Source organism: Lontra canadensis, unplaced genomic scaffold (assembly GCF_010015895.1).
Source record: "Lontra canadensis isolate GAN:19392208 unplaced genomic scaffold, GSC_riverotter_1.0 scaffold66, whole genome shotgun sequence".
NCBI classification, from domain to species: Eukaryota; Metazoa; Chordata; class Mammalia; order Carnivora; family Mustelidae; genus Lontra; species Lontra canadensis.
In genome coordinates, this window is record NW_022631060.1 from 6,599,012 (window position 1) to 6,626,892 (window position 27,881).

The 27,881-nt window shown below is 40.3% G+C and overlaps 1 protein-coding gene across 4 annotated transcripts in view; it reads left to right on the forward strand.

Moving 5' to 3' along the window:
- KDM2A (lysine demethylase 2A) overlaps nt 1-27,881 on the forward strand; it is a 110,609-nt gene that overhangs the window by 55,506 nt on the left and 27,222 nt on the right. For all 4 annotated transcript variants that reach the window (XM_032879601.1, XM_032879599.1, XM_032879598.1 and 1 more), the window contains 8 exons: nt 10,630-10,768; nt 11,555-11,633; nt 12,059-12,105; nt 13,411-13,589; nt 20,248-20,354; nt 20,938-21,031; nt 22,196-22,349; nt 23,579-23,694. In XM_032879601.1, coding sequence (XP_032735492.1) covers nt 10,630-10,768; nt 11,555-11,633; nt 12,059-12,105; nt 13,411-13,589; nt 20,248-20,354; nt 20,938-21,031; nt 22,196-22,349; nt 23,579-23,694 — 915 coding nt within the window. The remainder of the gene's footprint in view (nt 1-10,629; nt 10,769-11,554; nt 11,634-12,058; nt 12,106-13,410; nt 13,590-20,247; nt 20,355-20,937; nt 21,032-22,195; nt 22,350-23,578; nt 23,695-27,881) is intronic.

Genomic DNA, 27,881 nt, shown 5'->3' on the forward strand with positions numbered 1-27,881 from the left:
GTATCACTATCCTACATTCTCTTTATGTGTTTATCTGTAAATGGACATTTGGGATTATTTCTACCTTTTGACTATTGTGAATAATGCGGTTATGAATATTGGTTTGAAAGTATCTGTTTGAGTCCCTGCTTTCAATCTTTTGAGTATATACCTAAAAGTGGAATTATTGGATCATATGGTAATTCTATGTGTAATTTTTGGAGGAACTGCCCTGCTGTTTACCATACAGGCTGTACTGTATTATTTTTCCACCAGCAATGCATAAGGGTTCCAGTTTCTCCATTTCCTTGCTAACACTTGTCTTTTTTTTTTTTTTAATAATAGATATCCTAATGGATGTGAAGTATATCTCATTGTGGTTTTGATTTGCATTTCCCTGATGATAAGTGATACTGAGCATCTTTTCATATGTGTATTGGTCATTTGTGTTTTGGTTTTTTTTGGTTTTTAAAATTTTTTATTTATTTGACAGATCACAAGTAGGCAGAGAGGCAGGCAGAGAGAGAGGGGGGAAGCAGGCCCCCCGCTGAGCAGAGAGCCCGACTTGGGGCTCCATCCCAGAGCCCTGGGATCATGACCTGAGCTGAAGACAGAGGCTTTAACCCACTGAGCCACCCAGGCGCCCCCCCCTTTTTAAATTTTTATTTATTTATTTGACAGAGATCACAAGTAGGCAGAGAGGCAAAGAGAGAGGGGGATTGTTTTGTTTTTTAAGATTTTATTTCTCTGACAGAGTGAGCAAGCACAGCAGGCAGAAGGAGAGAGAAAAGCAGGCTCCCTGCTGAGCAAGGAGCCCGGCGTAGGGCTCCATCCTAGGACCCTGGGACCATGACCTGAGCCAAAGTCAGTCACTTAACCAACTGAGCCATACAGGTGCCCCTGGTTTGTTTTTTAAGATTTATTTATTTTACAGAGAGAAAGCAAGCAAGCGCCTGGGCAGGTGGTGGTGGGGGGGCAAGAGGAAAGAGAGAGAGAGAAAATCTGAAGCAGACTCCACGCTGAGCAGGGAGACTCACACAGGCTTGATCTCAAGATCCTGAGATTATGACCTGAGCTGAAACCAAGAGTTGAATGGATGCTTAACCAACTGAGATGCACAGGCACTCTGTATTGGCTATTTGTAGATCTTCTTTGAAGAAATGTCTAAGTCCTTTGCTCATTTTTGAATTGGGTTATTTTGTTGTTGAGTTGTAAGAATTCTTTATATAGTCTAGATATTAATTCCTTATCAGATAGATGATTTGCAAATATTATCTCCCATTCTGTAGTTTGTCTTTTCACTTTGTTGATAGTATCCTTTGCATAAAAGTTTTCAATTTCAATGAAGTCCAGTATATCTTTTTTTTTTTTTTTTTTTTTTGCTTTTGCTTTTGGTGTCATGTCTAAGAAATACAATGTTGTGAAGATCTTCCGTGTTTTCTAAAAATGTTAAGAGTTTTAACTTTTTTGGTTAGGTCTTTGATCCATTTTGAGTTAATTTTTGTATATGGTGTAAGGTAAGGGCCCAGCTTTATTCTTTTGCATGCAGATATCCAGTTTTCCCTGCATCATTTGTTGAAAATGTATTTAATCTTAATTTACATCTTAGAGCCACATGTGGCTAGTTTCTACCATATTGGACAGCACAGATATAGATGATCATATCTCTTTTGTCCTTTAATCTGTTAATGTGGTGAATTACATCAGTTGATAGGAGTGGAAATTCTTAGAACTAACAAATAGCTTTTGCATTCTTGACACCTCATGGAGTTCATTAACTACTTAACTTTTTTTAGTCACTTGTCTATTCATATAAAATCAATTAAAATGACTGCAGTTGTTTAGAAAAAAATAGTGCTTTGTCAAAAATGTTATTTAAGCAGTGTGTCTTGAATTAGTCTACCTCAAACCCTATTCTGATATTATCAAACTACGGTGCTTTTTTTTTTTTTAAGATTTTATTTATTTGAGAGAGCGGTATGGAGAAAGCAGGGGGAGGGGTAGAGGGAGAGTGAGAAGCAGGCTCCTCGGTGAGCAGGGAGCCTAATGTGGGACTCCATCCCGGGGCCTTTGAGGTCATGGCCTGATCCGAAGGCAGATGCTTAACTGACTGAGCCACCCAGATGCTGCCCCTACATTGCTTTATTTAAACATATATGTGTATTACCTTTTTTCTTTTACAGATTGCCAGTCATTTTTTATTGAGATACAATTCCTGTACTATGCAGTTCTCCCTTTAAGGTGTACAGTTCTGTGGTTTTTTAATATATTCACAAAGTTGTGCAGACATTACCACTATCTAATTTCAGAACATTTTTAGTACCTCAAAGAAACCCAGAAGACATTGGCAGTGGTTCCCTATGTCTTTTCCCTCCCACCCCTGGTAACCATTAATCTAGTTTCTGTCTCTGTAGGTGTGTTTATTCTGGATATTTCATATAAATGTTATAATATGTAGTCATTTGTGACTGGTTTTCTCCACTGAGCAGTATGTTTTCAAAGTTCATCTGTGGTGTAGCATATATCAGGATTTCACTCCTTTTTATTGCTAAACAGTATTCCATTTTGTGGATATACTTTTTTTTAAGGTTTTGTTTGTTTATTTGACAGAGACTGTGCGAGAGAGGGAAACACAAGCAGGGGGAGTGGGAGAGGGAGAAGCAGGCTTCCCGCTGATCAGGGAGCCTGATACTGGGCTCAGTCCCAGGAATTATGACCTAGGCTGTAGGCAGACGCTTAATGACTGAGCCAGGCACCCCTGGATATACTTTATCCACATACATCTAGTAGATATATTTTTATCTACTCCTCACTTGATGGACCTTTGGGTTGTTTTCTGCGTTTTGGCTGTAATGAATAATGTTAGGAATTTTTGTGGGTATATGTGTGTACATACCTAGGAATGAAATTGCTGTGTCATATGATAACTCTGTTTAATGAGGACCTGCCAGACATTTCCACCAACTGTGTATGAGGGTCTCACTTTCTTCACACCCTCGCCAGCACTTATTATCTGACTAATGGGTATGAAGTAGTGTCTCCTTACAGCTTCTATGTGCGTTTCCTTAATGACTAATGATGAGCTCATGACTGATAGTGTTTCATGTGCTTTTGGAGCCGGTTATATATCCTTGAGAAATAATTATTAAAGCTCTTTGCCCTTTGCCTGTTTCTTAAAAAATTTTTGTCATTTTATTATTAAGTTGTAGGAGTTTTTATATATTCTATATGTCTATCTAGATATAAATATATATTCTGGATACTTGTGAGATGCACGATTTGCAAATATCTTCTCTGATTCTGTAGTTCACCTTTTATTTTTCTTGATAGTGTTTTTTGAAGCATAAGAAATGTTAATTTTGAGGAAGTTCAGTTCATTTATTTTGTTATTGTTAGACTATTTTGATGTCATATCTAAGAATCCATTGCCTAATCCAAATTCATGAATATTTACACCACATTTTGTTAAGAACTAGTTTCAGCCTTTACATTTAAGTCTTTGATCCATTTTTAATGTGCTTTTGTGTGTGTGTGTGGTATATGATATGGGTTAGAGGTCCAACTTCATTCTATCACATGGGGATACAGTTGTTCCAGCACGTGCTTAAAAGGACTCTCATCCTGGGGCGCCTGGGTGGCTCAGTCAGTTAAGTGTCCAACTCTTGATCTCTGCTCAGTTCTTGATCTCAGTCTCCTGATTTTGGCCCCCTGCATTGGGCTCGTTTCCCCATTGCATTATTTAGGCATCCCTGTTGAAAATCAGTTGACTATAAATGTAAAGGTTTATTTCTGGGTTTTCAGTTCTGTTCTGTTGATCTGTATGTCTGTCGTCATGCCCACACCACACAGTCCTGATTATTATGTAGCCTTCTTAGTAAGTTTTGAAAGCAGGTAGTGTGAGTCCTCCAGTATTATTCTTTTTCAAGATTATTTTGGCTATTCTAGTTCCCTTCGTTTCCATAGGAATTTTAAGATGATTTTGCTAATTTCTGCAGAAAAAAAAGGCACCTGGGATTTCATTAGATACTGTGTTGAATCTGTACATCAATTTGAGGAGTACTGCCATTATCATAATAAATCTTGCGGTCCATGAACACAGGATGTCTTTCCATTTATTTAGATCTTCAGTTTCTTTCGATAGTGTTTTGTTTTGTTTTGTTTTTTTCCAGTGTACAAGTCTTGGCTTTTTTTGGTTAAATTTATTTCTTCGTATTTTTTGATGCTATTATAAATAGACTTGTTTTCTTAATTTCATTTTTGGATTTTTCATTGTTAGTATATAAATATACAACGGATTTTGTTAACTCAAATTTGTGTGTGTGTGGATTCCATAAAATTTTCTATGTACAAGATCCTGCCATTTGTGAATAGAGGTAGTTCTACTTTTCTTTTCAAACTTGTATGTCTTTTTCTTGCCTAATTGCCTTCACTAGAACTTGTAATACAGTGTTGAATAGAAGTGATGAGAGCAGACATCCATGTCTTGCTCCTCATCTTAGAGAGAAAGCTTTCGGTCTTTTACCATTAAGTATGTTGTTAGCTGTGGGTTTGTGGTAGATACCCTTTTTTAGCTGGAGGAAGTTACCTTCTATTCCGAATTTGTTCAGTGTCTTTTATCATGAAAGGATGTCGAATTTTGCCAGATGCTCTTTCTGCATTTATTGAGAGGATCATTATCATTTTTGTCCTTTTTTTTTTTTAAGATTTCATTTATTTGAGAGAGTGAGTGAACACGAATGGGGGCAGGGGCAAGGAGAGAGGGAGGAGCAGGCACCCCACAGAGCAGGGAGCCCAATGTGGGGCATGGTACTGGGACTCCTGGATCATGAACTGAGTCAAAGGCAGACGCTTAACCAGCTGAACCACCCAGGCACCTCTCATGTGCGGATTTTTAAATTTAATATTTCACAAGCACTTTTCAGTGCTATTTGTTGTAATAAATATGTTGATGGTCACATTATATTCACTAGAGTATATGTTAGCCTTGGTTGGCTTAGCCGTTTTCCTATAGGACAAGTCTAGTTTTCTGTGACCTTTAGAAAATGATTTCTCTTTCTCGCCTCATTCCACTCCCCCAAATATCTAAGAAAGGCAGATGGTTTCTGGCATCAAGGAATATTCCCTGCTCAAAATGCCTCATTTCTTCGCTCTGCTCTGTTCTTTTACTTTTTAGGTGTATAACGTAAAGGCATCTTAAGACAATGCCCTTTCCATCATTCTTTTTTACTACATGTTTAGAAAAGGGAATGCCAAAAGTTTCTGTATAATGATTAATAACCTATTTGCATCTAACCTTGCCTCACTGTCTTTTCTTCATCATCTAGGAGAGATATTAGTATATGAGTATTTACTAGTATATTAGTAGATTATTAGTATATTAGATATTACTAATATTAGTAACTAATATTAGTATAACTAATACTTAGTATAACAGTATCTAATATCTGTATCCCTTGAGCTTGAACTACCTGTCAGTACTTGAGTTAATCTAGGTGTTCATTTACATGGCCATTATTACCATTAAATATAGTTAATCACCACTTGACTAAGGATGGTAAATTTTTTTAAGGCAGTTTTAAAATTCTTTTCATTGTTTGGATGCTGGAAAATACAAGTTTGCTCATGTAGTTTGGTTATCTAAACAGAATAAACCATTATTGATTATAAACTCACTGTGGACCCTGCAAAGTACAAATTGGTTTTGAGGGAAAATGTGGTTGGAATAGATTTCAGCGTTCACTTTGTGCCTGCTATTTTCTGTGACACTTGGTTCAGTGAGGGCTGGGATCTATGGGAGACCAGTAACTTCCTCTGGGCTGCCTAAAATGGCCTGTATGGAAATCACCTAGAATGAAAAAGCACAGCACGCTGGTAAGCCATTGTGAATTATTTGACAATGTTGGTGTGCTGAAGGAGCTCGATGGTTGCTTTCCTTAGTATTAAAGTAGCCTTGCCTTTTGGGTTTTACCTGTAGCAGATTGTGTTATTGCCTACTGATTTCCAAGCTTATTGCAAGGATTGAAAATGTTCTTGTGCTTTTTTAAAAGATATATTTATTTTTAGAGGGAGGACAGAGGGGCAGAGGGAGAGGGAGCAAATCCTCAAGCATACTCCCTGCTGAACGGTAGCCTGACTCGGGGCTCAGTCCCAGGACCGTGAGGTCATGACCTGAGCTGAAACCAAGGGTTGAATGTTTGAACAGCTGAGCCACCCGGGTGCCCCAGGATTGAATATATATTTAAAGCGCTGAGAGGTTTGCTATAGATACTTGTTTACTTTCACTAGGATTTATGTTAAGATGAGGATAGGCAAAAAAACAATATTCTTGACAGTATTAAAACTGATACAGATAGTTTTCACATTATTGTTGATTTATCAGTTGGAGCAATCAAAAAGAAAACAATCCAGATTCATTTTTCTGTTGTCTTTAAGTGGCTTGGCTAGAGCAAGTGCCTTCCCCATATCCTTATACTCTGTATATTGGAAATGTAAATGGAAGAAGGAATTCTTGAATATAGGAAGAAGAAAAGCATATAAAAAGGAAGGAAGGATGGGGGATCTTCTGGCTACCATGTTAGAAATGTTGGGATAGTCAGGGTGATTATGTCCTCCTTACTGAAGAAGAATCAGTAATGGTAGACCTAGGAAAGGTTAAAGTTTGAAAATGTGACTGGGATTTTTTTTGACAAGTGTATTAGAAGTTATAGTGCACGTGAGGGGAAGGGGCATCTACATTTATTTTGATGGTGTTGCCCTTGCTCTATGGAATTCATCTTTTGGAATTCTCTTCTGAAGCATATAAATCAAGTATAGTAAGGAAGGGAACTAAGGATATCTTTTTTCTTTTCTTTTTTAAGATTTTATTAGGGGTGCCTGGGTGGCTTGGGGTTAAAGCCTCTCTCTTCGGCTAAGGTCATGGTCTCAGGGTCCTGGGATCGAGCCCCCCGCATTGGGCTCTCCTCTCCATTCAGCAGGGAGCCTGCTTCCATCTCTCTCTCTGCCTGCCTCTTTGTCTACTTGTGCTGTCTCTCTCTCTGTCAAATAAATAAAATCTTCTAAATAAATAAATAAATAAAAGATGTTATTAATTTGAGAGAGAGCATGAATGGTGGGAAGGGGCAGAGGGAAAGGGAGAAGCATACTCCCTGCTGAGCAAGGAGCCCTTTGTGGGGCTCAGTCCCAGGACCCTGAGATCATGACCTGAGCCAAAGGCACACACTTAACTGACTGAGCCACCTGATGATGTCTTTTATAAAAACAAATTCGCTCAGCTGCAGTACCCCTGAGGCTACTGATAGTGGCTGGTATTGATGACTGCCATACCTCAGCCCAGGGGCTGCTCTGTTGCACCCCCCCATCCCCCGTGGGCAACTTCACCAAGGCCACTTTTGATGCCATTTCCAAGACTTCAGCTACTTCACCCCCGACCTCTGGAAAGAGACTGTGTTCCCAAGTCTCCCTATCAGGAATGCCCTGACTATCTTGTAAAAACCCATGCCAGAGTCTCTATACAGAGGATCCAGGCTCCCGCTATGGCCACCACATAGTTTTATACAAGAAAAATGATAGTGAATTAAAACTTGTTAAAACAAACAAACAAACTCGTTAGAAATTGTCAGTGAAAATACCCTCACCCCAAATCTATCTAAAAATATTTTGACCAGTGATGGCATTATTGAAATAAGTGAAAAGTCTACCAAAATTAGGTCTTCTTTTGGCCTTTGAGCTGGGACTTCAGGCAGCAAAGGTGCTAGGTAAGGGTGTTAGGAGTTTTGGGGACATGGAAAAGATATCAGGTATCCCTCAGTGTTTTCAACCCAAACGTAACCTGGCGTGTTAAATCTAGCTCTCTGCTGGTAACAGTCATTTTTATTTCCTTTAATTTTTATTTTTTATGACTCATTCCTGCCCCTTTCTTGACCCCCATTCCCAAAAGACCTTTCCCCAATATCTAATTTTAAATTCCAGGTTTGGTTGTTCATAGCACATCCTAGGGTGGGGCCGCTGCGTTTACCCTCGCCTCTACCGCGCCCATACTGTGTACATATTCAAGAAATTTGAGCAAAATTTGACACTGGCTAAAGTAAATGCGCTAGAAGGTAAATTTGCAGCAGGAGCAACATGTTATCTTTAAAAAAAAAAAAAAATTGTGGGCACCTGAGTGGCTCAGTGGGTTAAGCCTCTGCCTTTGGCTCAGGTCATGATCTCCGGATCCTGGGATCGAGCCCCACATCGGGCTCTCTGCTCGGCGGGGAGCCTGCTTCCCCCTGTCTCTCTGCCTGCCTCTCTGCCTGTCAAATAGATAAATAAAATCTTTAAAAAATTAGCTTGTGAAATATTCATATACTGTAAAACTCACCCATTTAAATGTATATAATTAATTGGCTTTTTAGTATATTCACAGTTGTACAAATATCACCATTCTTTAATTCCAGAATATTTTCATTGCTCCTGAAAGAAACGCAGACCATTAACTGTCACTTCCTATTCCTATTCCTTTCCCCAGTTCCTGGCAACTATTAATCTACTTTCTGTCTTTATGGATTTGTCTTTCTGGACATTTCTTTTGTTTTGTTTTTTAAAGATTTATGTATGTATGTATGTATGTATGTATGTATGTATTTGACAGAGAGAGAGAGAGATCACAAGTAGGGAGAGAGGCAGGCAGAGGGAGAAGGGGAATTAGGCTCTCCGCGGAGCAGAGAGCCCGATGTGGGCCTTGATCCCAGGACCCTGAGACCATGACCCAAGCTGAGGGCAGAGGCTTAACTCACTGAGCCACCCAGGCGCCCTATTCTCGAGATTTCATGTAAATAAAATTATATCATCTGTGGAACCTGGTCTGTTGCATTTGGCTTCTTTCACTTAGCGTAATGTTTTTAAGATCCTTCCATGTTGTAGTTACATGTCAGTATTTCATTTCTTTTTATGGCCAAGTAATATTCCACTGTATAAATACACAACGTCAGTCAGTTGACATTTGGGTTAATGCTGCTATGAATATCTGTGTACCAAGTTTTTGTGTGGACATAAGTTTTAAATTCTTTTAGATACGTACCTAGGAGTATAATTGCTGGTCGTAAGATAACTCTATGTTTAATATTTTGAGGAACTTCTGAGCCATTTCCCAGAGTGGTTGTACCATTTTACATTCCTGCCAACAGTGTACAGGGGTTCTAGTTTCTCTACATTCTCACTCTCACTTGTTATTGTCCACCTTTTTAAATTTTTTTATTTTTTTTTAAGATTTCATTTATTTATGTGAGAGAGAAAGAGTGAGCAAGATAGGGCATGAGCAGGGGGAGGGGCAGAGGGAGAGGGAGAAGCAGACTCCCTGCTGAGCAGGGACCGCCCCCCCCCCTCCGAGGCTGGGCTCCATCCCAGGACTCTGGGATCATGACTGACTGAGCAACCCAGACACTGCCCCTATGGTCCACCTTTTGATAATGGCCATCCTAGTGCTTGTGAAGTGATGTCTCATTGTAGTTTTAATTTCCATTTGCCCTAATGACTGATAGTGTATATCTTTCCATGTGTTCATCGGCCATTTGTATATTTTCTTTTCTTTTCAAGTTTTATTTGAGAAATCTTTATACCCAACCTGGGGCTCAAACTTAATGATCAAGAGTCCCATCCCCCCGCCTTTTCTTTAAGATTTTATTTATTTATTTGTCAGAGAGAGCACAGGTGGGAGGAGTGGCAGGCGGGGGAGAAGCAGGCTCCCTTGTGAACAAGGAGCCAGATACAGGACTCCATCCCAGGACCCTGGGATCATGACCTGGGCCATAGGCAGACATTTAACCAATATGCCACCCAGGCATCCTGAGCCATATCTTCTTCTGACTGAGCCAGCCCAGCACCCCTGTATATTTTCTTTAGGGAGATGTTCTAAAGCCAAATATTGATGGTCTGCTATTTGGAATGCTATTATTTAGGTTAACGTTCTTCTTTTATCGGATGTAAAGAAGTTTTTGCTTCATTGATTCAAATTAATTCATTAATTCAAATGTTCTTAAAGATGATTTTAGAGAGCTATTGTAGAGAGGCACCTGAGTGGCTCAGTTGGTTAAGCATCTGCCTTCGGCTCAGGGTCCTAGGGTTGAACCCTGCATCTAGCTCCCTGCTCAGTGGGGAGCCTACTTCTCCCTCTGCCTCTACTCCCCTCCCCGCCAACTTGTGCTCTCTCTCTAGCTCTCTCTCTCTCTCTCTCTCTCAAATAAGTAAACCTTTTAAAAAAAAAAGAAGAAAGAAAATGAAAACTAATGTAGATACTGCTCTTTACCCTATGAAAATACTGTATTTTGTATCCTGACCTGAAATGTCTATGAAGACAGTTGGTCCCCAATCTTTAGTGGACCCTATGGTTATATTTCTATTGTAAATTTATATCTCTAGGGTCAATGAGTTATCAGAGGTTAAATTCACAAGTAGGGAACCAGTGACTCATCAAAATTTTGTTATGCTCTGTACATTCTGAGGACATAAGCTGACCTTTAGTTGAGAGGAAGATCTATAAGACAAGGAGAATTGATGTTTGACATAATAACTGAAGTTGAAAGTACATGACATTGAAGTGTGCACGTGTTCTTGGGCTCTTTTAGATAGGCATGAAAAGTACATGATTTGATCCTTATGTCCCTCTCTCCGCAGCGTGGTACCATGCGACGACGCTATGAAGATGATGGCATCTCAGATGATGAAATTGAAGGGAAAAGAACTTTTGACTTGGAAGAGAAACTCCACACCAATAAATATAATGCAAATTTTGTTACTTTTATGGAGGGAAAAGGTCAGTATCATTTTGGTTCAGGGGACCTATAGTCCCTTGATGTAGGAGGTTGTAGATTCTGGGAACTGTGGGCTCGGAATCTGTGCAGCTAAATATTGCCCATTGATGTTGTGATGCTGTTTATTTTCTCTTATTCTACAATGCCATTCAACACACAAACACACACAACCCCATCCCCTAATCCTCCCACCCTGTGAGTCATTCCCTGCTATATGAGAAGAAACAAGCCTTTATTAGGGCCAGAAGCATTGTTGGAGTTTTTCCCTGAAGTCCTTTCCCTTCTTCCATCCCTTGCTTTGGGGTTAATTAAAAATAGTACAGTAAAAATTCATTTATGCATGCATCCCCTCTCCCCAAACAAAACAGAGGTGGGATTCCATGTGTACCATGGGCTTTTTTGCTCCTTGGCAAAGTGACAAGGATGTTATGGTATGTATTGTAGTGGACAGAATTAAATTTTTTGGCTTTTAAGAGACAGGGTGATGATAATTTCTGCTTAGGATTTAGAAGGTAACTCAATTATAGTACTACCCCCTGTTGGTTAAATTCCGTTTACTATGTAAATATAGACTTAGCAAACCCCTTGAGCCCTGCCTGTCAGGATGCTTTTCCTGTATCCTGAGAGATGCTTTTTATAACAAGCATGTATCTAACAGAGCGAAACTATATACACAGAAACAGCAAACACTATCTCTACCTTATTACTTAGGATCTTTTTTTATGGTCCTTTCATCTTTTTCCAACTGTACCTCTTGCCTTCTAATAATTGTTTTCTTATGGTGACAGATTTTAATGTAGAATATATCCAGCGGGGTGGCTTAAGAGACCCTCTGATTTTCAAGAATTCTGATGGACTTGGAATAAAGTAAGTACTGTTGGCCTGATTTGTTAGGTTGCAAAATGATCATGTTACACCAGGGCTATAGACAATGCCATGTTGATAACCCAAAGCAGTAGATAATTGAAAATAATCCCCCATTTAGATTTTAAAAGTGTGTCTTTTTCTTCTTTTGTTACAAAAACAGTTCATGGTTGTTCTAGTTAAGTGAGAAAATACAGGTGAGCTAAAAAGAAATAATTTTAAATCTCTTAAAATCTGTTACCCTCAGATATTGTTTTTTATATATTTAAAACATATTGTTTTTTATATATTTAAAATATATTGTTTTTAAACCTAAATATAAGATTTATGTGTCTCAGCTTAGGAGTTTTTAGTACTCTTAAGAAAAAACTCACACTGACTAGAGAAGGTGTGCTTCCTATTTACACTTACTGGTGTTTGTTTCATAGGATGCCAGATCCAGACTTCACTGTGAATGATGTCAAAATGTGTGTGGGTAAGTATTGAGCTTTGTGGCCTTTGTGTCTTTTAGGCAAAGATTTAAGACTTGGGACTGAATTCTAAATTTCTGACTGAGGTTTAAGGCTTAGGAACATGGAAGTACATGATTGAGGTACCCCATTTGAAGTAGTTTTTTTATAGAACACTGCTCTTAGCAACTTTGAGAATTTTCTCAAAGGGAGTTTATAAAGTTGCTTCATTTAGTACTCATTAGGCATAGAACTCTATTTCTCTCCTACCTACTGTTTTATCACTCTCTGTCCCTCCCTCTCTCCATGAAGAGCCTGTTCCAGGATATTTTATACCTCTGAACCAAGAATGAAACTCATTCATATCTGTGATTCTCTTCCGTTCCCTAAAAACAGTAGAGAAATTTCCTGGAAATTTTCACCAATGCTACATTTGGTAACTTGGTCAACATTTAAAACTTTTTAAGCTGAAGCGTGGAACTCTTGAACTGGGGGTTGTAGGTTCGAGCCCCGTGTTGGGTGGAGAGATTTCTTAAAATTGATCAGTCAGTGTAAGCTAAGAAATAGAAATATATTAAAATTTCTCTTTATCAGTGACTGGTTAACTTGTCTTTCGTCTGATTTATATTTTATTCAAAATTGAGGAAAAGAAAGGAAATTAGATCAGTCTAATTAAAGAAAAAAACTTCCTGTGTTGGTAAAAATTCAGGTCAATTTTTTTTGTGCAGACCATTTGGTGTTCAGTGCAGCCCTGAGACTCACCAGGAAGGATCCTTAGGAATTCAGGCATGGTCACTCTCCTATACACATTAAAGCAGTAAAATGGTTTAAAACCTTTTGGAAATGTTTCAGACAGGTCATGAAACAGAAGGAGGTTTTTCTAATGCTTTCCTCCCCACATTACTTTTTGTTAAGTTTTGTCCTCTATGTTGAAGTTCCAGTGCATACTCTTGCTTTGGAAATTAAAATTGCAGTACTGTCTCTTAGCCACTTGAGGGCTCTTTTTAGATGGTTGGATAACTTCTGTTTTTCTAAGAGGCGAAAGTCCCAGATAACCCAGGTAGAGGAAGGTTCTCTAATTCCCTCTATTTTTCACTCCCTTACTATTTCTTTGTTAGATTCCAGCTATCTGCCTGTCACTGTGTATTTCCTAGTTCCTAGCACAATCTCTGGAGTATAGTAGGTACTCAGTAAATCTGTTGAGTAATTAAAACGCTTTCCCACTCTTCAAATAAAGGATAGCTTGTTTCCTTCCACTTTTGTTTTATATTCTTAATATATTAAGGATAATAGTGGCTCAGTGGAGATGATTGATACATCTTTTGTGGCAGGGAGTCGTCGCATGGTGGATGTCATGGATGTGAACACACAGAAAGGCATTGAAATGACCATGGCTCAGTGGACACGCTACTATGAGACCCCAGAGGAGGAGCGAGAAAAACTCTATAATGTTATCAGTCTAGAGTTCAGCCACACCAGGCTGGAGAACATGGTGCAGAGGCCCTCCACGGTTAGTCTAATAATTTTTTCCACGTTTTCATTGTCATTAAGAGGGTTGTTTATACAATGGGAGAATGGGAGAATCTGTAACTTTTTATACATACCAAGATGAAATTGATAAACAAGACAATTTGATAATAACCTTCATTTTTAGGAAGTTCATTTTTTAAAATCACTTAATTTTATATGGGGAGGGGCCATTTAAATTTTTTTTTTTTTTAAGATTTTATTTATTTATCAGAGAGAGAGAGAGACAGAGAGGGCATATATGCAGAGGGAGAGGGAGAAGCAGACTCCCTGCCAAGCAGGGAGCCCGATATGGGGCTCGATCCCAGGACACTGGGATCATGACCTGGGCCGAAGGCAGACGCTTAACAACTGAGCCACCCAGGCGCCCCGGGGAGGGGCCGTTTAGTTCTGATCACCAGTAACCTAATTTAAGAATAACATTGGTCTTTGCATAGAGTGGAGAAGTGTCTTAAAATTCACTCTTAAAAGACTTGCTGAAAAGCTTGAGGGAAAACTAGTTTAGAGGCAAGTGATCATTTTTATGAGATGGTTTCTGGAGCAGATTCCACTAGATGGCTAGTAACTGACAAACCATCCTAAGGGAAAGTTGTTTGTTTTTGAACCTTCACTCTCCTGAAGGTGGACGCTGATTTAGCTCATCCCTTTGCAAGGAGTAGCGATCTACAGAATGTTGAAACACTTCACTTTTGAAATATGCCTAGTCATTTTTGATCTCAGAACTCACTTGAGTTACATACTAGGTATGGAATTGCAGAACTAACAGTATTCTAATAATTTGTTTTGTTTTGTTTTGTTTTAAGATTTTATTTATTTGACAGCGAGAGAGTGAGAGAGAGAGAACAAGCAGGGGGAGTGGCAGGGAGAGGGAGAAGCAGGTTCCTGCAAAGAAGGAAGCCTGACGTGGGGCTCAGTGCCAGTACCTTGGGATCATGACCTGAGTTGAAGGCAGACGCTTAACGACTGAGCCACCCAGGCGCCCCTAATCATTTGTTTTGAAGTCAAGATCTTGAGTGCCTGAGTGGCTCAGTCAGTTGGGCATGTGCCTTCAGGTCAGGTCATGGTCTCAGGGTCTTAGGATCAAGCCCTACACTGGGCTTCCTGCTCAGTGGGGAATCTGCTTCTCCCTCTTCCTCTGCCCCTCCCCACTGCTTTTCCCCCACTCCCCCAACTAAATAAATAAATCTTTAAAAAAATAACAATAAAACAGTCAAGATCTTAGTGGTTTTTTTTTTTTTTTAAAGACTTTATTTCTTTATTTGACAGAGAGAGATCACAAGTAGGCAGAGAGGCAGGCAGCGGGGGGCAGGAAGCAGGCTCCCTGCTGAGCAGAGAGCCCAATGCGGAGCTCAATCCCAGAACCCTGGGATCATGACTGGAGCCGAAGGCAGAAGCTTTAACCCACTGAGCCACCCAGGCGCCTCTGAGTCTTGATTTTAGTTTGGGTCATGATCTCAGGGTTGTGAGATCAAATCCTGCATCGGACTCCTTGTTGAGCTTGGAGCCTGCTTAAGATTCTCTCTCCAGGCACCTGGGTGGCTCATTCGGTGAAGCAACTGCCTTTGGCTCGGGTCATGATCCCTGGATCCTGGGATCGAGCCCCTCATTGGGCTCCCTGCTCAGTGGAGAGCCTTCTTCTCCCTCTGCCTCTGCCTCTCTTCCTGCTCATGTTCCCTCTTTTCCCTCTCTCTACAATAAATAAATAAAATCTTTAAAAAAAAAAAAAAAAAAAAAGATTTTCTCTCTCTCCCCCTCTGCCCCTCCCCCACTGGTTCTCTCTCAAAAAGAAAGAAAATAGAATAAATGAAAAATAAATACAGAATTTCTCATTAGGAGAACTTTATCTCCCTAGGATGATAAAAATTCTTTTTACATTAATTATCATCTGGTCATGTGGAAATACAAGAAGACAGGTGGTTAGAATATAGCCTTGTTAGGGGCACGTAGGTGGCACAGTTGGTTAAGCATCTGGCTCTTGGTTTTGGCTCAGGTCAGGATGTCAGGGTCTTGAGATCAAGCCCCTTCTTAGGCTCTGGGTGTGGAGTCTGCTTAAAAGATTCTCTCTCCCTCTTCCCCCCAATGCACTGTCCCTCTCTCAAATAAATAAATCTTCAAAGAAAAAAGAAAGGATTTAATCTTACTATTAGTCAGACGTGGTCCACATAATAAAGAATAAAGGGTGCCTGGCTGGCTCAGTAGGTAGAACATACAGCTCTTGGGGCACCTGGGTGGCTCAGTGGGTTAAAGCCTCTACCTTCAGCTCAGGTCATGATCCCAGGGTCCTGGGATCGAGCCCCGCATCAGGCTCTCTGTCTGCCTGCCTCTCTGCCTACTTGTGATCTCTGTCTGTCAAATAAATAAATAAAATCTTTAAAAAAAAAAAAAAAAAAAAAGAACATGCAGCTCTTGATCTCAGGGTCATACGTTCAAGCCCCATGTTGAGCATAGAGCTTGCTTTAAAAAAAATTAATTTTTAATGTACAGTTCATTGGTTTAAAATAGAGAGGGATGTAAGAATCACTGTAACATTGTTTATAAATTGTTTATAATATTTACAAATGAACATTGTTAATATTTTTTAAATTTCAATTTAAAAGTGATTGTAGCAGGTGCCTGGGTTGGCTCAGTGGGTCAAAGCCTCTGCCTTCGGCTCAGGGCATGATCCCAGGGTCCTGGGATGGAGCCCCGCATCAGGCTCTCTGCTCAGCAGGGAGCCTGCTTCCTCCTCTCTCTCTTTGCCTGCCTCTCTGCCTACTTGTAATCTCTGTCTGTCAAATAAATAAATCTTTAAAAAAAAAAGTGATTGTAGCTATGAAAGTAAAACTTATGGGGCGCCTGGGTGGCTCATTTGGTTAAGGTTTTGGCTTGATGGTAATCTCAGGTTGTAGTATGAGGCCCCACGTCGGGGCTCTGTGCTTGGCAGGGAATCTGCCTGTCCCTCTCCCTCTGCTTCTCCCTCTACTTGCATGGGTGGGCTCTCTCTCTCTCTCTCTCTCTCTCTTGTATTTATAAATAAAATCTTTATTAAAAAAAGAAAAGTAAAATTGATGCATACTTTTCCATTCTTAAAATTTAGAAATGTGTCATTACATAGGAAGCCTTTTTTGTAACATTCTTGATTTATTCATTTTTTCCTTTTAATGATAAAAATGCTACATCATTTAACAGAAAAATAATGAACCATTAAATGAAGGAGTAGAACTATGGAAGGACTCAAAAACAGAAAATTCTTTAGAGGGCAGAGAACAATGCTTCGGTATTTTTTAGGGACCCAAATCATGTTCAGGAAGATTGAGTGAACTATTACCAAGGTCACCTCCTGAAAGCAGAAAAGCTTTTGATGACCTTACCATGTAGGCAGTAATATGCTTATTCTGCTGGGGTATTATTTATTTATTTACTATAGTATTTTTTCCCCCCACAGTGTGTCTCCATTTATCTAGGTCTTTTCTAATATATCTCAGTAATGCTTTTTCAGGGGCACCTGGGTGGCTCAGTGGGTTAAAGCCTCTGCCTTCAGCTCAGGTCATGATCCCAGGGTCCTGGGATCGAGCCGGGCATCCGGCTCTCTGCTCAGCGGGGAGCCTGCTTTCCCTCCTCTTTCTCTGCCTGCCTCTCTGCCTACTTGTGATCTCTGTCTGTCAAATAAATAAATAAAATCTTTTAAAATAATAATGCTTTTTCAGAAATCAACTTTATTGAGGTTCAGTTGACATACAATAAAGTATACTCATTTTAAGTGTACATTTCAGTGAGTTTGAGTAAATCTCATTCATGTAATAATCTTTCACATAAAGTACATAACCTCTTGTTCTCTGTGTCATTCACACCTTCAGAGTTAGCTTATTATTAGTTCAAGTGCCTGCCACATGCTGAGTGCTATGCTAGGTGCTGGAGGACCTATGGAAAATAAGGTCATTCTCATCCTCAAAGAGCTTAGTCTCACCAGGAAGAAAAACCAGAGGATGGACATTTCTGCAAACCATGATAATGATGAGTGCCTCAGAAGTGAATAAATACAGTGTTGTGGGGACAATAGGAAGAACCCCCCCTAACAAACTGGAGGAGAATTAGGGAGGGGAAGCTCTTTGGAAGAAGTGATAGCTAAGCTTGATAGGAAGGAAATAAGGAGACAGAACGAAAACCAAAATTCCAAACAGAAGGAGTCATCTGTATAAAAGTAGGCACAGGGAGAGAAAGGTGGGCAGCCTTTAGGTGCCTTTTATGGGATGTTAGCATAAAGTGGGATTCTCTGGTGAGAAGAGAGAGATTGTTTTCTGCTGTCATTCCAGCAGTACCTGAGAGGTAGATGAAAAGCAACATATAAAATATGCAGATTGGTAGTGGGGAAATTAGTTCATGGAACGCCATGAGTTTTGTGTGTGTGTGTGTGTGCGCGCGTGCGCACGCAGCATATGCATAGATGAATTCCTAGGTATTGGACTTCTTACCAATTTGGCCCTAATATTGATGCAGAACAGGTAGAACTGGTGATTACCTTTACAGGAGACTTGCTCTCACGTGGAACCGGACGTTTAGCAAAAGTCCTATCCAGAGCCTAAAGATTAATCTAAGGAGAAAAGTATGAGTACCTTAACACAATATTCTCTCGGTAGTCAGTTGATACCTAATAATACCAGTTAAAGAGAGGCCAGAAAGTGTAACTTATTACTGCAGGTGGGAAATTCTGGCCAAAGAAATTCAGGTTTCTCTGAATGGACAATTGATTTAAAAAAAAATACCCATGTGTTCTTAACCCTTTCTTTCCCCCATCCAGACATAAGAATTTGTGGTGTCTTGAGCAAGTAAGATCTTCATTCTTCTTTAAAGACTTTCCAAAGGAGGCACCTGGGTGGCTCAGTGGGTTAAAGCCTTTGCCTTCGGCTCGGGTCATGATCCCAGGGTCCTGGGATTGAGTCCCTCATCGGGCTCTCTGCTCAGCAGGGAGCCTGCTTCCCTCTCTCTCTCTGCCTGCCTCTCTGCCTACTTGTGATCTGTCTCTCTGTCAAATAAATAAATGAAATCTTAAAAAAAAAAAAAAAAAAAAAAAAGACTTTCCAAAGGAGAATACCAGGAGTTGGGGGAGATGCTGACCACTACATGAAGAGAACAGAAAGTAAATTTTGTTTGAGGGAAAGAAAGGAAGCTAGAGTTCATTCAGTGTTCTAGGCCCAGTGGGTGTTAGGTTAAAACTCTTGGCTCCCTGAACAGAAATCCTTTAAAGTAAAGTAGCAAGTTAACCTTTAATTTGTTGCTCTTCAATTTGCATGTCATTGGTGATCCCTTCTGGCCACTCTTTCACAGTTTACATCTGAGTGTTCCCCTAGACACCTGCCTCATGTCACTATGCACAGAGTGTATGTATTTGTCCAGGTTTGTGTTATAAGAGAAGTAAATGATCAAATGTAGATTTTGTTGGAAAGCTTACCAGATACATGCATTTTATAGCATTAAGCTAGATATTTACTGTGTCAGTATTGTACTGGATTCATGGTTTGGCTCACATTTTAGCTACCTGAGACTGTTTCTTAGAGGTCAGTGATGGGGTGGTACACACGTTTGGAGGTACACGACATGCTACAATTCATTATAAAGTGCAAATAAGTTCATACTATTTTCCCTTCTTCTTTCAACACATATTTAAAATAGATTCCAGGGCGCCTGGATGTCTCAGTTGGCTATGATTCCGAGGTCCTGGGATTGGGATCCTGGGATCCAGCCCCACACTGGGCTCCCTGCTCAGCAGGAAGTCTGCTTTTACCTCTCCCTCTGCCCCTCTCCCCACCTTGTGTGTTCTCTCTCATGCTTTCTCTCTTTCAGATAAATCTTTTAAATGAATGAATGAATACATGCATGCATGAATGAATGAATTAGATTCCTAAATTCTGATAACATTATTTTTAAAAATTTTAACCTGTATTTACATGTAATCCTCATAATATCACTTTGAGTTAATTATCCTCATTTTACAAATGAGTTCCAGGGACTTGCATGTGACCCTGAGAAAACATGACAGACCTGGAAGTTCTGATTCCTAACCTAATAGATTCTATAGCACACTATTGGATTTCTTTCCTTTTCCAAAAAAATTATTTATTTTTATTTTTGACATTTGAGCTGCTCTAACAGTGTTACATCTTCTGATAAATTTATCAGTACATTCCAGACAGTGCCTTTTATTGAATCAGAAAAAGACAGCTGATTATACCAGTACTGACACAGAAGAGATACTGTGACTTCATTTTGCTTAGATCTGTCTTTATGATCATGTTGATGGAGCCATTAATCTTTGTTCTCACTGAATAATGATTTCTAGAATGTTTGCTGCTGACCCTATGATTCACCAACAGATTGTTTGTTCATAATTAAATTACAGTCTTTCGGGGGTCCCTGGGTGGCTCAGTTGGTAAAGTGTCAGACTTGATCTCAGCTCAGGTCTTGATCTGAGGTTCATGAGTTCAGGCCCTGCGTTGACCTCCACGTTGGGTGTGGAGCCTACTTAAAGAGAAAAAAGTAAGTTAAATAAATAAATTGTAGTCTTTCAGTGTGTATTTTGAGAAATTCTGTTTTCCTGACTTTAAAATTCTCTTTAATCCCAGTCCTCCCATTGAATCCTAAATGTTTCCTCCTCCTTTTTAAAGGTGGATTTCATTGACTGGGTAGACAACATGTGGCCAAGGCATCTGAAGGAGAGTCAGACTGAATCGACAAATGCCATCTTGGAGATGCAGTACCCCAAAGTGCAGAAGTAAGTGGCTTTTCCTGCATTTGCTCAGGTGCATTGGGAAGTCAGAGTGATAGCAAGGACTGGTTCTTCCCTTCACAGCCTTGCTCTGTGTCCTAAATGATCAAAAAGATGAATTCTTGGGCGCCTGGGTGGCTCATTTGGTTCAGAGACTGCTTCCAGCTCAGGTCATGATCCTGGAGTCCCAGGATCGAGTCCTGCATCAGACTCTACCCAGTGGGAAGTGTGCTTCTCCCTCTGACCCTCTCCCATCTCGTGCTCGCTCGCTCTCTCTCTCTCTCTCTCTCACTTTGTCTCCCAAATAAAGAAATAAAATCTTCAAAAAAAAAAAAAAGATGAATTTTTTAAGCAGTAGGCTTTACAGTTCTAAAGGGGAGCGTGTATGTAACAGTGTCATAACCATGACTACAGAGGTTAAAGAAAATGTATGGTCTGATAATACAATGATTTGAAATTGCATTCCTCTCACTGGGAATTGATTAGGCACAAAGTGGGATAGTGTGTGAAAGGGGAGAGTGTGGCATTGGGGTAGAGCAGGCTCTCTTTTTTAATCAGTGCACTAATGCTGCTGCTTTTTTTGGGTCAGGTACTGTCTAATGAGTGTTCGAGGCTGCTATACTGACTTCCATGTGGACTTTGGTGGTACCTCTGTTTGGTATCACATCCATCAAGGGGGAAAGGTACGGTCATAGTCATGATGGGGGTTGGAATCTGAAGCTGGTTTTATGACTCTGCTTCAGTTCATGCATGCTTAATATACCCTGGAAATGAATCTGTTAGAGAATTGTCCCCTATTCTAGAGAGAATCATAGATTAAGTTGACCTTCTTGGCTAGACTTCAGTAGGAATTAGTATTCATCTGGTCTGCTATCATTACACCAGTATTGGCACAGTACTTAGTAAACCTCAACAGTCCTGTTTTTAGATTCCCAGGGCGGATTTTCCACATGAGGGCAAGGGAGTGGCTTTAGGAAGACCAGACTTCTCTACCTGGAAGTGTAATAATGAAATAGAAGGCAACAGAAATTTTATATAGATTCACAACGATATCAGAAATTAGAATTCAGACCACCTTTTCCTATATGAAGGCACTGATCTGAAATTTGGTCAAAGGAAGCCTTTAAGTCCTCTCTGAGGGTATGAATAGATTTTGAAATATTATTCTCATTCAGAAAGAAGTGTATTCCATCTTATCAGATTGTTTCTAAATGCTGTGTGAGAACAGAAATCTGGGATTAATGTCAAGTTTATAGTATTGTACTCCTATGGTTAGCCTTTTTTCCCCTTGCTGGAAGTGGATGCTTTTGTGAGAGAAAAAGTAGATCTAGATTGAAAACCGATGCTTTTAAAATATGAAGTCTTAATTTAGAACAACTATACCTCCAAATCCAAAGTCATTTTGTTTACTTTGGATCCATTTCACTGATATCTTAAGTTTTGTCGTTTTGATCTTGGTTACTACCCTAGAACAAAGCAACCTAGGCCTGTCTCTTCAAGACACTGTACCTAACTGTTCTTCTTAGGACTATAGAGGCCAGATAGCTAGGGGCAAGTAAGGGACTATCTAGGTAACAAACTGAATACACCACTTCCCTCTCAGTCCTGGATCAGTTCTGGACTCTACATCAAACCCCCAAGAAGCTCTAATGCCATTTCAACAAGTCAAAAAAAGATCTACTTCCTTAGGGCCTCTAGAATTTCCCAAATGGCCAGGTTCTGTAAGCTAAGGGAATTGCTTGTTGCTCTTCTACCTCTTGACCTTAACTTGTACCCATTTATCAGTTGAGGGAGACGACTGGGTCATGTCAATAGCTGTTAACAGACTGAAGTTTTTTAACTCACAGGTCTTCTGGCTCATCCCCCCTACAGCCCACAACCTGGAGCTGTACGAGAATTGGCTGCTGTCAGGGAAACAGGGAGACATCTTTCTGGGTGACCGGGTGTCAGATTGCCAGCGCATTGAGCTCAAGCAGGGCTATACCTTCGTCATTCCCTCAGGTAAGCAGGATGGGAAAAAATGGGTTGTTTGGCCACTTTCTTTCCTTTAAGAAAAAGAATTGATGGATTACCACCAAGAATGGTTATGATTGGGTGGGCAGAAAACAATAGTGTCCTTTCCGGTCATTATGGAGTATCAGATGCTAAGAATTTGGATTTTTTAAAAAAGCACTGATTTTCCACTAAAATCAGAATTGCCAGTGGTGGGACACCTGGGTGGCTCAGTCGGTGAAGTGTCTGCCTTCAGCTCAGGTCAGGATCCCAGGGTCCTGGGATTGAGACCCACATTGGGCTCACTGCCCAGAGGGGAGCCTGCTTCTCCCTCTCCCCACTCATGCTCTCGCTCTTGCTCTGTGCATTCTCTCTCAAGTCAGCAAAATCTTAAAAAAAAAAAAAGGAATTGCCAGTGGTGGCTTTTCAGATTTACATGTTTGGGCCCCACATTAGCTCTAGGTAATCAGAGTCTGTTAAGGATAAGACCTAGTCAGCATGCAGTGTCTAATGTCCAGATAAGAGCTCCCTGTTCTAAGGGATGGCTGCAAGGGGTGTAGAAATTAGTGATATATATATATATTTTTTTAAAGATTTTATTTATTTATTTGTCAGAGAGAGAGAGAGCACAGGCAGACAGAATGGCAGGCAGAGGCAGAGGGAGAAGCAGGCTCCCTGATGAGCAAGGAGCCCGATGTGGGACTCAATCCCAGGACGCTGGGATCATGACCTGAGCCGAAGGCAGCTGCTTAACCAACTGAGCCACCCAGGCGTCCCATATTAGTGATATTTTTATTGGGTCACTAGTCCTAAAATAAATAGAACACAGGTTTTGGAATCACAGACGTGTATTTAATTCTGTGTATTTACCTGCTAATACCACGTTGGTCAAATATTTAAATCTGTCACATTTTGTTGTGAGGGGTAAATGGGAATACCTGTGTAATCTCTGGTTCTGCGCCTTCACAGTAGGTGCTCCTGTAAGTAGAAACAGCATTTGTTAAACTTGCTGTATGCTAAACACTTTACATGCATTTTCTGATTTAATGCTTACTAACAACCATATAAAGTTTAATTTTTATAGAGCATTTGAGGCTGCAAGAGATTAAATAATTTGACCAACCACTCAGTGGCAGAATCAGAGTAAAATGTGTGATCTAGGAGTCTTTTTCTAGGTCTCTGAGAAAGCCGTGTTATAACATGTGCTAAAGTCGTTGCCCTTCACTCCTTTCTTCTAGGCTGGATTCATGCTGTGTACACTCCTACAGACACATTAGTCTTTGGAGGCAATTTTTTGCATAGCTTCAATATCCCCATGCAGTTAAAAATATACAACATTGAAGATCGGACACGGGTGAGTAATTCTGCATGGAACTGGATGTGGAGGAGATGACCGCCATTTAAGAGATGTTATAAGAGATTCATTGGTAGTTATCTCAAAACTTCAGTTTTTTCTGAGTTAAAATGCATTGTTTACATTTCGGGGACACTGAGAGGAAAGCTTTAACAAGATTTACATGCTTGATTTGGAAGACTCTAATTCTTTGAGGTTCTTGGTATCTTGGATTTTTATAGGGCTAGAAATGGACATTTGATAATTGATGTTTTTAAATTTTATGTTCTTAGAATAATTCGATGTAATGAGATATATCAACTCAGGAGTCATAGCGTGAATTCACGTATCTTTACTCCTATTACTATCCCTCACCCAAACCGTTGTACTTGAATAAATCAGGGTACATACTGTTTTTCCCAGCTGGGGTTCCTTGAGAGAATGAAGTCCTTCAGAAAATGATTGGTGCATCTTATTTTCTAGGTTTTCCCTGGGAAGGTATGTAGCTGATACCATTCTAGACATAACGGAAAAAAGTTAGGTACTTACAATGTAGTGGATGCCCTGGCGAGAGTTGGCAAAACTTTTTCTGTAAAGAATCAGATAGTGAATGTTTTAGGCTCTGTGGGCCATACAGGATCTGCTGCAAGTACTTAACTGCCTTGTAGAATGAAATACTTAAACGAATGAGAATGGCTCAAATAAAATAAAAATTTTATTTATGGACACTGAGATTTGAATTTCATATAGTTTTCCCGTGTAACAGAATGCTCTAATTTTAGTTGTTGGGTTTTTTTCAGTCATTTAAAAATGTAAAAAACCCTCTTCGCTCACAGGGCTTGCAAAAATAGGCAGCAGACCAAATCCACTCGCTGCTGTTTGCTGAACAACCCATGTCTTCGCAAAATAGGACTTAATTCTTTAGTAGAAGCCAAGGCTGAATTACATATGATTAATGTATAGAGGGTATTGACCTTAAAGACCAATTAGAGCATAGAGTCTTTAGAGGGTGTGATGTTCCCATCTTGCTCTCAAGTAGTTCAGCAGAATAATAACAGGGTATATGAATAGAGATTAGCAAATGTGGGGAAATGTTGATAGGGGGTGAATCTCGAATAATGCTATAGGCAGTGTTCTGCACTGCTCTTAATAATTGGTGGATGTGGGGGGCACCTGGGTGGCTCAGTGGGTTAAGCCTCTGCCTTCGGCTCAGGTCATGATCTCAGGGTCCTGGGATTGAGCCCCACATCGGGCTCTCTGCTCAGCGGGGAGCCTGCTTCCCCCTCTCTCTCTGCCTGCCTCTCTGCCTCCTTGAGATCTCTCTCTCTCTGTCAAATGAATAAATAAAATCTTTAAAAAAATTTTTTTGGTGGATTTGAAAGTTTTCAAAGTTAAATTTTAAAAAATCGCAGTTAGGGGGTGCCTGAGTCGCTCAGTCAGTTGAGCGTCTGCCTTCAACTCTGGTCATGATTTCGGGGTCCTGGGATCGAGCCCCGTGTCATGCTCCCTGCTCATCAGGGGAGTCTGCTTCTCCCTTTATTCCTTCCCTGTGCTCATGTGCTCGCACGTGCTCCCTCTTTCTCTCTCTCTCTTGCTCTCTCTCAAATAAGTAAATAAAATCATTTTTAAATATCACAGTTGTGGCACCTCTGTGGCTCAGTTGGTTAAGCAGCTGCCTCCAGCTGACGTCGCAATCCCAGAGTGCTGGGATCAAACCCCTTGTTGGGCTCCCTGCTCACTGGAGAGCCTGCGTCTCCTTCTCCCTCTGCCCCTCTCCCACACTCATGCTCGCTCTCTGTCTCTCTATCTTAAATAAATAAAGTCTCTAAAAAGTAATTAAAAAACAATAAAATATCACAGTGAAGAATTTACAGTTTTTAGAAGGAACAGTCATTGACATATTTATTGTGAACATGCTCAAATATTTTGGTTCCTATTTTGAAACCTGTGTTTTGGGGCATATGAGTGGCTCAGTCGTTAAGCGTCTGTCTTGAGTGCATGTCATGATCCCAGGGTCCTGGGATCGAGCCCTGCGTGTCAGGGTCCCTGCTAAGCAGGAAACCTGCTTCTCCCTCTGCCTGCTGCTCTCCCTGCTTGTCTCTCTTTCTTTCAAATAAATTAAAAAAAAATCTTTAAAAGAAGAGACCTGTATTTTGGTTAGCAGCTACCTATTACTTTACTTACACACAAGAGTAGTAGTGTTGGAGTTATAGGGATTCCCTGTTAGAATTAAGAAGCAGTTCTGGCGCCTGGGTGGCTCAGTTGAGCATCTGCCTTCCTCTCAGGTCATGATCCTGGGGTCTTGGGATCAATCCCCACCTTGGGCTCCCTGCTCAGCTGAGAGCCAGCGTCTTCCTCTCCTGCTCCCCCTGCTTGTGTTCTCTCTGTCAAATAAATAAAATTTTTAAAAAAATGATGATGATGATGCAGTGCCCTTATTTATTGGGGTGCCTGGGTGGCTCAGTCGGTTAAGCAGCTCAGGTTGTCATCCCAGGGTCCTGGGATTGAGCTCTGTGTCACAGAGAGAGAGAATCTTAAGCAGGATCCCTGTTGAGTGTGGAGCCCCACACCGGGCTTGACCTCATGACCCTGAGATCATGACCTGAGCCGGAACCAAGAGTTGAACACGTAACCAGCTGTACCACCCAGATGCCCCTGCAGTGCTTTTAAAATAAATTTTAGGGGTGCCTGGTTGGCTCAGTGGGTTAAAACCTCTGCCTTCAGCTCAGGTCATGATCCCAGGGTCCTGGGATCAAGCCCCAGATCGGGCTCTCTGCTCAGCGGGGAGCCTGCTTCTCTCCCTCTCTCTCTCTCTCTGCCTGCCTCTCTGCCTACTTGTGATCTCTGTCAAATAAAATAAAAATCTTAAAAAAAAAAATTTTATAAGGGTGCCTGGGTGTTTCGGTTCAGTGTGTGCCTTCAGCTCAGGTCATGATCTTGGGGTCCTGGGATCGACCCCCACCCCCACAGGGAGTCTCCTGCTCCCTCTCTCACACACCCTTGCGCTCTCTCTCAATAAGTTCTTTTTTTTTTTTTAACAAAAAGTTTATATGTGTTTGTTTTTGAAGAGTAATGAAACTACAAGAAAATAGTTAAGTTTGAAATTTCAATAATTAAAAAAAAGTTGATTTTTCAAGAGATTTATGTAATTTCATAATAAAGTACGCTTATTTAACTCAGAATCATTCTGAGGTAATACCACCTATCTACTCTAATCTGAAAATTAGGTTTTAGAAACTATTCCCCCTTTTTTGGATAAAATTACTATTATCATGCCTTTGAGTTACTGACTTAATTGATAAGTTGCCCTGTTGGAGGGAAGAAAAGGAGAATGTGTATTTAGTGGCATAGGTGAAATGAGTTACGTTATCTCTGCTAGAAGTTTCTTGCAGACTGTTAAACTTGTAATAACTGATCTTGATTTAACTAATATTCCTAGACTTTGTTTATCAGAAAATGTCAAATTTCAGTCTGACCACATTATTCCATTTTCCCTAAATATAGTTTAATTCTTTCATTCTAAATAAGGAACTCCTTGGTGTTTCTGTAAAATTTCATTGAGTCCCCTGCATATGTACACACAGTGTTATTGTTGTTGTTGTTGTTATTATTATTATTATTATTGCTTTCTACACCAACCTTTTATGTGCCAAAACCAGTCTGGCATTCATTTAATATGTTGCTTTACAAAAATAAAGTGTGTTATAGGGGCACCTGGATGGCTCAGTGGGTGAAACCTCTGCCTTCGGCTCAGGTCATGATCTCGGGGTCCTGGGATCGAGCCCCGCACCAGGCTCTCTGCTCAATGGGGAGCCTGCTTCCTCCTCTCTCTCTCTCTCTTTCTGCCTGCCTCTCCACCTACTTGAGATTGAAATAAATGATATCTTTAAAAAAAAAAAAGTGTGTTATAAATTAAGACAATGGTTTGGTTTCTTTTGCCATGCCAGTGTGGAAATACTGTACTATTTAAACTTGAGTGATGGTGATTATTCTACTGATAGCACTTAAAAGCTCCGTAATTTGTAAGGAGGATTAAAAAAAATTCCCCCACCAAAAAATTCTAACCCAGTCTTAGAAATTTATATGTTCTGTGATGTCTGGCAACAAAGATAAAATATAATGAGGCAAGTTGGATGGGTGTGTGGTATCTTGGGTGTTACTAATGCAGTCTGATGAGTTCCAAGTAAAAAATCGGAAGTTTAATGTCT